This window comes from Amblyomma americanum, chromosome 1 (genome assembly GCF_052857255.1).
Source record: "Amblyomma americanum isolate KBUSLIRL-KWMA chromosome 1, ASM5285725v1, whole genome shotgun sequence".
NCBI classification, from domain to species: domain Eukaryota; kingdom Metazoa; phylum Arthropoda; class Arachnida; order Ixodida; family Ixodidae; genus Amblyomma; species Amblyomma americanum.
The window spans coordinates 103,647,510-103,658,826 of record NC_135497.1 but is presented as its reverse complement, the minus strand read 5'-3'; the positions used below and the strand labels follow the sequence as shown (position 1 = coordinate 103,658,826).

At 45.9% G+C, this 11,317-nt stretch overlaps 1 protein-coding gene and 1 pseudogene across 2 annotated transcripts in view; one reads left to right on the top strand and one right to left on the bottom strand.

The window, feature by feature from the left end:
- Window positions 1–1,644: 1,644 nt before the first annotated feature.
- Window positions 1,645–11,317, bottom strand: part of LOC144113379 (uncharacterized) — an 87,472-nt gene continuing 77,799 nt past the window's right edge. For both annotated transcript variants that reach the window (XM_077646427.1, XM_077646428.1), the window contains exons 11-12: window positions 9,017–9,183; window positions 1,645–2,547 (exon numbers count right to left, since the gene is read on the bottom strand). In XM_077646427.1, the coding sequence (XP_077502553.1) occupies window positions 1,936–2,547; window positions 9,017–9,183 (779 nt within the window). In that variant the 3' untranslated portion in view covers window positions 1,645–1,935. The remainder of the gene's footprint in view (window positions 2,548–9,016; window positions 9,184–11,317) is intronic.
- On the top strand, window positions 2,562–4,655 carry LOC144113380 (uncharacterized; annotated as a pseudogene).

Below are 11,317 nucleotides of genomic sequence, written 5' to 3'. Positions count from 1 at the left end.
GCTAGCGAACTGCGGGTCTACATCAAGCTTGCACTGTGCACAGCACAACCCTGCTGCACATGCTGCAAGCGTGATGCTGGTGTGAACAGCCGCTATTACGCGTAAATGAAGAGAAAAATATCAAACCAACGCTATTTATAATGATAAATAAAAGATCTTATCAAAAACAAGCGGCACAAGCAGCACCTGAGCAGGTTGAACTAAATGGGGTAGCGGAGAGAAAAGAGCACGCCTGGAATAAGTTATATCACCAAGATCTGATGAGATGAATGGTGCATCAGAAAAAAACCAAGAATTATGACACAAGCAGCTAAGACACCATTCAAAATCTTCTGCGATGTACAACTTTACTTTGTCGCGGTGACATGCACATGTACGACCGCGCTTGTTATGTCGCGAAACATTCCTTATATGGTGGACAGACCAAGAAAAAGTAAAAATAAAAATGCTTCGACGAGGAACTGTTCGGTCAAGCTCAGTTGTGCTGATTATATAGTGTCCGCACGCACCTAGATGACTGGAAGAGAGTGCACACATTTTAAATGGCTTAAAAGGGGGCCATAGAGCCTTACAAACTATGTTAGTAACTCTGCACATCTCCAACCGAAGGTTCCAAAGGTTGGAGATTTGCAGTTTATTATACGCCTTCAAAACCAACAAGACAGGCAAATCTGTCAATATGTTCAGTTTCCAACCTATAAACTCTGCCCACAAACTTTTTCATTCAAACGCTTAATTGTAACAAGAGCTGTGGTTCTCCAACAAGCTTGGAGTTTTGCAACGTAGTTTTACGACATGCAAAGCACAGCGTTCTAATCAGTTATATATTTTCTTGCGATAAGCTTTCAAAGAACCCGAAGTGATGGAAATTTATCCATAGCCTTCCGCTATGCTACCTTTTCTGTCTACCTTTACTCCCCATTTATGCCGAATTGGTTTTTGGTTTTGAAGAACTTTCTCGTTTCTGGGTGGACACCTCGATCACTCTGTGAGCAAAAGTGGGAGTGAAAAAGAATGAGGTGCAGTAGTGATTGATTTCTGCATAATTTCTACCACCTGGGGACCTTTAATGTGCGCTGACACCACACAGCACATGGCTTCTTTTTGAGTTTCATGTCCATCGAAACCTGGCTGTCACAGCCGGGTTCGAACCTACCTGGGGTAGTGCAGTATTGGGCTCTCGCAGTCCGACCTACCTGCCCTTGCTAGTCGTCGCCACAATGCTAGTGTGTTTGCTTCTTAAGCTACAACCGGAACTTTACATCTGCGCACCCTCACCACGCGTCTCCCTCTGCACCTGTCATGAGCAGTAGGTATCACAACCTCAAGCCCACACAACTACATTCTCTACGTCATTCTTCCACCAGACGGCCAGCAACTGGAATGGCGTTCCCTGAGAACTTGCTGCTATCACCTGTCCATCTATGTTTCTTGTCTGGAGTGCACATGTAGTTGCACAAAGAAAATCTTTACTTTGTATAACTTGCTTAAGAATTATCTTTACTTGTTTTGTATTTGTGCCCTGCATCACTTATGTAATCTTTAAGGTAATAAAAATGAAAATCCCCTGTGTAGTGATGCCACATCATCACTGATATCTATATAGGGGATGTGTGCCCTTATGACAGCAGTTTCCAACACCAGTCTTGAAACAACATTTTTTATTTTCCCATACTTGCACAGAACATACAAAACTATTACGCCAAAAGACCTATGGCAATGGCTGGTAAAAATAAATATTCCATGGTAGTATAAAGAGTAAAGCTATGGGTGCTAATGCTTTATGCGCAAACAATAATATTATACTATAATATTATACTATAATTTTCTTTCCATCTATGATGGAGAACACTGCGGATAAATCCTGCTTGCGGACCAAATGACCTGACTTAATTCGAAAGCCTCTAAGCAGGACAGCATCTCAGAGGTAGATACTCAAGTCATGCCATTGGTCAAAGAGCTCTCGCCCCAGGATGCGCTTGGCACGGCTCCATCTGCACTGCTTTCAGCAATGGCCGTGTCGCCATCGCGCTCCTCCTGCCCTCTTTCTTGGGACCCGTTGCCAGACATGGCAGCTGCTGCTTCCGCAGCTAGCCGCTTGCGCTTTGCCCATGCCGCCTTTACCCATGGCTTCTTCACTTTCTTCGGGGTGTAGTAAGACTTGGCACGTTTGGGATGAGTGCATGGAGGAAGTGCCACAGTGTCGATAACATTCTGTTCATCCACCAACAGTGGCCAAAGAAAGAATGAGAGAAAGCGACCGCACAACAGATCGTATTTTTTTCGAGTGTCTCGTAGCTGTTCACACCGACGGCAGGCATGCTGGTACAAGTCCGGTGCCCACTCTCGGCTGGCAAAGGAGCAGAGCTCATCCTCTGAAAGAGCTCTCGAGTGGCAATAAGTGCAGCGAATGCTGTCAATGTTTACTGCGTCAAGGGCCTCGCAGAGTTCCGGAAAGGCAGAGCCGTCACATAGGTAAAGCCAAGAGTCTGCGTGCTCTCCGTCTGCAAAACGATCCACGAGACGTCCAAACGTAGCCATGGTTGTCTGAAAAAAAACAAGGGTGGCCCCAAACATTTACATTTTGACATAAAGCTCACAAACTTAATGATAAAGAGGTTAAAATCAAACAAGACAACAAAGTCACGCAAAGAAACAGGAAACCACTCAGTGCCTACTTGCTGCCGACAGAAGTGACAGTCCACTCACTGTAGCAGAGAAGTAAAACTTGCGCAAAAGTTAATCAATACATATGCATTTATTTTTTTGGTAGGCCAATGTTGCCTATGAACCAACCACACATTTTTCTTTCCTGCTATTAACAAGCTTTTCCCTTCAACATTACCTACAAGGTAGGCTTACTTCATTGTGATGCAACGTGCCGACATACGCAGCATCAGAGTGCGCTGCTAAACCTTGTTAGTTTTGACTAGCATATTTCAAATCACTTACAATATTCTCATGGTAACATTTAAGCAACAAGGCACGTTTGCATCCAAATACACAGAAGTAGCCTCTTATATCTTGAGTGTTTTGGTAACCACTTTCTGAAGTTTAAAGTTAGGGTGCTTGGAAAAACAATGTTTTCAGGGAAAATCTAAGCTGTGACGAACATTAGTGACTTCGAAAATCATGCTTAACTGAAAGCTAAGCAGCTAAATTTTAACAACACTTTAATTACTCCAGCTTCGAGGTCAGTTTGTCATCTTCGCAGCCGCAGATATGATAAGCCATATCGCTTTGTAAAACAGAAAATATCATTCTCTAAAACCCTCTACCCCAAGGAAACCTTACGCTTCTTTCTGCACAAAACTGGAACACACCAAACAAGGTGCGTATGTACCCATTGGTGACAGGTTGCAATCTGAACTGCGCACAATTCGAATCATCTGCATTATTAGGTATACAGCGGCATACGGTTTCTTTTCTTTAGTCACATGGTACAGATAAATAGATTCATCATCGCAGCTGTAGTGTTTGTAATTGGCATTAAGCTGAATGTCAATATTAAGATGGCAACTAAGGTCAATAAAAACATGGCAGCTTAACGAACAAGCTCGCATCATCTGCATCCTGCTCAGTCTAGACAATCAGACCCACTCCTGGTCTATAGGAACACTAAAATGGTGTCAGAAGTGTTCTTTAACCTCGTGTGAACATCAAATCGACAGCCATTCCGTCGTAGCATCCCCCAGAAGCAAGCAGCAACCAGTAGTCACAGCCATGGCGCATGTGCTCCCACCCTTCCCAAGTTTCGACCCTCGTGCGACCGACGCCAAAAACATAGGTCACGAGTCAACGAAGTGGATAGCAAGAATTGAGAACTTTCTTTTAGCGTGTGATATCACGACAGATGCGTGAAAGAAAGTGTTCCTCCTGCAGTATGTCTGTGAAGAAGTCTTCGACATTTTTTGCTCACTCCCTGACAGCGCTAAACAAGCTGCAACGGCAATAAGCACGACCCAGGCCACGCAGAGCACATCGGCGCCAGAATACGATGCCGCACGAGCGAAACTGAACTCCTATTTTGCTCCACGAGTGAACTCAACATTTGCAATTTACAAATTCTGTCAAGCTCAGCAGAACGCTGGTGAGTCACTGGACGCCTTCTACGCGCGCCTCCGTCAGCTTTCTCGCCACTGTAACTACGAAAATGTCCACGCTGAAGTGCAGAACCAAATCATCCTCGCCACAACATTGTCTCACCTCCATAAATATGCGATGCTCCATTCCCTCACTTTACCGGACTTACTTAACCAAGGAAGAATGTTCGAGGATGTCGAACGGGATGTGTCCGAAATCGAAAAGAACGTCGAAAGCAATGCGGCGGTATTTGCAATGCACAAGGAAGGACAGCACCATGGTCAACACCAAAGAAAGGATCAGCAGATGCCACGACAGACCTTCGCACCGCAACGGCCTCGTGTTTCATTAGCAAGTTGTCACAACTGTGGTGGCAAGTGACCTCAACAAGGCGGACGATTAAGCTGGCCCGCATGGGGCAAGACATGCAAGGCATGTAACAAGATTGGTCACTTTGCATGATTCTGCCGTTCAACGACGAGAATGGTACAAGCAGTGGACTATGACAGTGGTCCAAACAGAAACTGGTAGGCAGCCTGCAGTAGGAAGAATTCGAGTACTAAAGAGCATGCAGCCACCTGTGACACCAGTTCAAGCAGCGACGAATATGTTTTTGCTGCTACGACTTCCCTTCACGCAAGCCCGTCTCCAAAAGCTATTAGCACTGTCAACAATGTACCGGTCACTTTCGTAATTGACACAGGTGCAACAGTGTAACTGACACAAGTGCAACAGTGTTAACTGTTGCTCAAAATAACTTCAAGAGCTATCGCCTCAATGTGAATCTCCAGGAAACATCCACCAGAGTGTTCCCACACAAAGCAACATATCCCCTTGATCTTCTAGGCAAAGTCTCTGTCACAATGAGGTACAAAGGTAAGTGCAATAAAGAAGACATCTTGGTCATTCCAGGAAACTGTGCGCCACTCTTAACCTTCACAGCAGCATCCAACCAGGGTCTTGTCAAGACCACGTACCAAGTTCACAAGCAACCAGGTGACAAGTCGATCGTGGAAGCATTCCCAAAGTTGTTTAGTGGAGTTGGAAAACTCAAAAACCAACAGATCCACCTTTTCATGGACGACACTGTCCCACCCGTTGCACAGCCACATAGGCATATTCCATTTGCCTTACCTGATGCCACAGAAAAAGAACGTGAACACCTCAAGTCAGAAGACATCATTGAGCCAGCCATTGGACCTACACCCTGGGTGTCCCCTGTGGGCTTTGTGCCTAATTGTGCCTAAACCACATCAGCCTGATGAAATTCGAATCTGCATTGACGTGCGTGTTGTGAACACTGCCAATCAACGTGAACGACATTTGTCTCCAACAGTGGATGACACCATTGTTGCCTTGAATGGATCAACAGTATTCTCCAACCTTGATCTCAAGAATGGGTATCATCAGTTGGAACTTGACACATCTTCAAGGCAGCTCACAACATTCTCAACACATGTTGGCTTGTTTCGCTACAAACGCCTAAACTCTGGCATCAGCAGTGCAGCTGAAATCTTTCAGAACACCATCCGCCACGTGCTGAATGGCATCCCCAAAGTCCTAAATTTTAGTGATGACATTCTTGTCTTTGGACAAACAAAACAGCAGCACGACGCCTCTTTAGAAGCCGTTCTGCATCGACTCCAAGAAGCTGGATTGACACTCAATGAAAGAAGTGTCACTTTCATCAACGAGAACTGAACTTCTTTGTACTTATTTTTTCAACTGATGGTGCACGTCCTGATCCCAAGAAAGTAGCAGCCTTTCTGCAAACCAAAACACCGGAGTCACCTCAAGAACTGAACAGCCTGCTAGGAATGGTCAACTACTCAGGAAAATTTCTAAGAAATCTAGCCAACCTCACACAGCCCTTACGTGAACTGACAATGAAGAATGTTTCATGGGAGTGGACAGAACAATGTCAGAACGCCCTTGAGAGCATGAAGCAAGCCATGTCCAATGCCTCCAACCACCTTGCTTACTTTGACCCATCCAAACCGACACAACTGGTAGTAGACGCAAGTCCACATGGACTAGGTTCAATCCTCACACAGCGTGTCACGGAACACGCTGCAGTGACTGCTTTAGCAAGCAGAGCACTTACACAAGTTGAAAGCCGTTACTCCCAAATAGAACGTGAAATGCTCGCAGCTGTATGGGCCATGGAACACTTCCGCCTTTATCTTTGTGGAGTTCACTTCCTTTTGCTGACTGATCACAAGCCTTTAGTGAACATATAAGGAAATCCACGATCATCACCATCTGCCCGCATTGAGCGCCTCGCTTTATGTATTCAACAGTACAAGTTCGATGTGCAACACACTGCTGGAAGCAGCAACCCTTCCGATTATCTTTCCAGGCATCCGGTTTCTGAGATGCAGATGTGTGCCCTCATCAACAAGGTGCCCAAGGAGTGTGTTAACATTATCCAGCGCCACAGCATCCCAAATTCCTTCTCGGCTTAAGTCGCTGAAGAAACTAAAGCCAACAGCTACAGTTGCTTACCAGTGCTATCCAGCACCCCACACTCAACAGCTGGGTCTCAAACGAACTGAAGCCATTTGCACCTGTAAAGGCAGAGCTAACAACAACACCTGAAAGCATCATTCTTCGAGGAACACGCCTAGTTCTTCCCAATAGCCTGCAGAAACAAGCAGTGCTGCTGGCCCACAAAGGCCATCAAGGGATCGTCAAAACAAAACAACTGTTGAGGGAAAAGGTCTGATTTCCAGATATGGACAAGCTCGCGCGCACTTTGAGTAAAAGCTGCCTACCATGTCAAGCAGCTGTTCGCCGAGCAAAGATAGAACCACTTGCCATCACTGAACCACCCAATGGTCCCAGGAAGGAAGTGTCGGTTGACTTTTGTGGTCCTTTCCCAGATGGAAAATATGCCATGGTGGTAATAGATGACTTTTCACGATATCCAGTACTGCAAGTCATACACTCCACAAGTGCAAACAACGTATTTCCTGCCCTGCGACAAGTGTTCTGCCAGTTCAGAATCCCAGCACAGGTGAAAAGCGACAATGGACCACCATTCCAAGGAATAATGTTTGCTGCCTTCTCAAAGGAGCTGGGATTTCGACAGCATCGAGTCCACACCTTTGTGGCCTCTGGCTAATGGTGAAGTTGAACGGTTTATGAGCATGTTCACACATTCAGCTTGAGAACACAGATTGGAAAGTAGAACTCGACTCTTTCCTCTTAACATACAGGTCTTCGAAACACCTCACAACAGGAAGATTACCATATGAACTGCTGTCCGGCCGACCGATGAGACATCTTCTGCCTTGCTACACTGAAGCTCCTTTGGAAACTGAAGACTTGAAGTTGAAAGTAACTGTGCTCAAGAAAAACACTTACAACAAACATCACGCTGATACACGAAGGCATGCTCAACCACATCGCTTCTGTGTTGGTGAAAGAGTCTTGTGTAAGCAGGACAGATACGACAAGTTCACTCCGTACTATGATCCAGACCATTATACCATTGTCAGCGTTCATGGATCACAAATCAAGGAATCGAGAGGAAATAGAGTGATAACGTGCAATTCAAGCTTTTTCAAAGATGCCTCTGGCCTTTGAGAAGCACCAGCCACACCACTCGACTGTGATATCGTATATCCACCACCTACTTCAGTGCCAGGTACTGCACCACCTGTATTGCACCAGAGTTCTCTAATGCAGCGCTACCCAAAGAGAAACAGAAAGCCTCCTCGTCATCTGTCAGACTTCACAACATGACTTTGTGACTGTTAGTTGCCAGGAGACATTCACGATCTTTCTGCAGTGAACTGTTTTTACACCTTGTGCACATTCAGTCAACATTCCCCAAGGAGGGTAGTGTAGTGTTTTTAATTGGCATTTAGCCGAATGTTAATATTGTGTTGGCAACTAAGGTCAATAAAAACATGGCAACTTAACGAACAAGCTCGCATCATCTGCGTCCCACTCAATCTAGACAATCGACCCACTCCTGGTCCACGGGAACACTAAACCCGCCTCCACAGCAGTCATTTTCAAGAGCATTACATTTATGTAACCATGATACCTCACTAGGGCACTCTCCAAAAAAGCATTTGCCACCAAAATACTGCACCTCTCTTGTTATGAATTTGCACAGGCCTACAATCCGCAACAACTATCCTTGGCAACAGATTAAAGCACCCAGGGCCGAAACACACCCTCTCTTCCTACACAGCGAAATACAGTTTTAGGTTGCAGCTAATACTTTGCAGTTCAAATAGAGTGCATAGTGGAAATACCGATGATTTCAGACATATTTCTGACATAACTGCAGTTTCAGCATTACAGAGTCACAACAGAAACAACTTTTTTGATCACAGCAAATTTTCTTAGGATCCTGAGGTTAAGAGATGCTTCCATAGATGGCACGAGTTTTACCAGCAACGAAAGAAAGCAACCACGCAGCTGAAACAGTTGTAGATGCTCCGGCCCTGCAGCATTATCTTCACTGTCAAGAAGAGTTGTCACGGAGCATAAAGAGACAGAAAGCTGGGGGAAATGCGGTGTGGAGAGACGAACAGCCTTCACAAAGGAAATAGCCACGATGCAATTCCAAGCCGGTTCTGTTTGTCTCCATTTGTTTCTCCCTCCTCACTTCCACAATTGCTGAGTTATTGAAATGCCCTACGGCTGAGCTCGATTCGTGCAACCGTGTTGCTGTGCATGTTGTCAAACGAAGACAGCCTCAAGCTCTGCACAAGTAGCCAACTGTATCTGTGCGCCATCTTTTTATCCCTGCTTCCATTTGCTGCAGTGCAAGGCTGGTGCCTACCCTTGGCTAACCTCCTTGCTGCTCCTCCTCTGCTCTCTCTCTCACCATTAATACCAGTTACTGACGTTCTCACCACCCCGCACAAGGCAGCAGGCTGAGGTATATATGTTAGAGCAAAGCGGCAGTATCCACCTCATTTGGCGAAAGCAAGGGAGCCAGGTGGCTACTCCCCACGTGGTAGTCTGCGGGCACGACCAGCACGCTCATGCAGAAGAATTCCTCGAACGCAGGAAGGGTGCCCACTTCCTCAACCTCAGGGTCTCCCGGTGGTCTCTCCAGGCCGTATATGTCGTGAAGAACTGCAAGAGAGAGAGGTGTAAATTTCGATTCAGATGCACCCATGTATGGCACATATATCGATAAACTAGCACACAATCTGCTTCTGTGACAACATTCACGTGCCAGAGTCGCTGAATCTTTGACACACACCTGCGAGTACAGACGAAAGTGTGCAGTACGATAAGCGGATGGTGATGAGCTGGTGCAATTGGCAGCACGATGCTCGCCACATAATGAGAGCCCAGCAGCCGCGATTATGCAAGAATGCCAGAACCACAAGAGAGTATTAAATCTCAACTCTAGCCCCCTTTCATGAGCCAACCAGGTCGCCATTAAGAACATCCCACACACCTGCCACTTAACTCCCTGAGTGATTCACTAATGCATTCACTGCTTCACTCATCCGTTTATCGATCCCTGTATGCATATCTATTCACATATTTATCTGTTTATGTGCTCATTTACTTAGCTGGACAACACTGCCAGCCGCCTTTTGGCAACCAAGGCAGAGGTGTTCAAGAGAGGTATTTGTATGTTGCCTCAGGATTGCACACCTCAACATGGGAGCCAGAGACAAAATGACAACATAAGGCTATGTGCACCAGAACTGCCCTTTACATTCTCTCGGTGCAACACCTACTCGATGGCTGCTGCACCATATGTGGGCACAACCCGCGAATATGACACAGCTCTCGCCTTGCTCACACAGCAGACCTGCGCTGACTGCCTCCAGCTTGCGGAACATCGAAGCTACCTCTGTAGCTACCTGACATCAGCTTCAGCAGCATCTGCTGCTGATCAGCATAAAGCAATGAAAATGAGCACCCGTACAGATGTTATCAGTTCCCAAGAACGATTCGGGGTGCTCAGTACACTGCAGCATTGTCCCTCAGCATGGCGCCTTAGCAAGGGGCTTTCCATTCGTGTTCATGGAAATGCTCAGAATCATGTCAGGCAGCAGAAGAGGTGCAAGGCATGCGAGCTGGAAACCTACTCAGGGGCTTATTTTCCTCGCTTCCAATGAAACTTCAACGCTAGCGCAAGTGTGCGCAAGTTTGGAATGACTTTCAAAGCAGCAAATATGCCAGTTCCAAGCAACCACTAGCATTTTTGGCGAACATAGCAAAATACACCAGAGTGCAACATGGATCTGCAAGCATCATTGAAGTGACTAAACAATATTAGTCAAATCTCAATTATGCAGGCTCGAAAAGGATCAGATTATTTTTTTCAAATGTAAGCATAATTCAATCCAAAGATGGCCCAATAAAATGACAGAATGATGATATGCATTGTGTGAGCACCTGCTCCAGAGAAGCATCTGCTCTTTCTGTAACCTATTCGAGTATATTTGACCACTCAACACTGAGGATAGCTGATGAATCTGCAGTGGCCTTCACTCGTCATGACCCTGCCCGAGCCACTCAGCTGCCTCTTCCTCACAGCCACCACAGTTCGCAAGGTTCCTTCCTCGAAAGGTGCGTGCAAAGAAAACTGGACAGACGCCCATGTACGACCTCAACTTCAACACAAGAACTACGTATCTCAAGCTACGAAGTCTCAACACAACATTATGACTTACATCAGGCCGCCATAGACAGCAAACCACACTGTACGGCTTTTTGACAAAGGTTCTCAGACCAGACCAAGTGCCACACACATGTACATGTTGTTTGAATTAACAAATTTTTTTTGTTATGGCAGCATAACTACTACAGCACAAATCGTCGGCTCCAATAAATCTAGTAATTAGGCTTAACCCAGTAAACCAGATTTCACTGCAAAAGGCAATATCCATGCACTGAGCAATTAAACAACTGTAGGCCAGTTGCCTGAAATGAGAAAGAAAATCACAGCATCACCACAAGCAAGAGCACACATTTTGGGCATATCCTGCTAGATGTTGTTCAACTTCCACCGAGTGGAGAGACGAGTGATTAATTGTGCTGGAGATGCGCCCAAAGCACCAGGTATCTCGGAAAGTGAGAAGGGCCAGGTACGGATCGGAGCTTTTCTCAAGCAGGTCCTTCACTGTCCGCACCATACGCTCAGCCTCTCCGTTACTCTGGGGGTAATGAGGGCTGCTTGTCTCAAGACGGAATCCATAAGATTGAGCAAACTTGACGATATCATTGGATACGAACCGAGGACCAT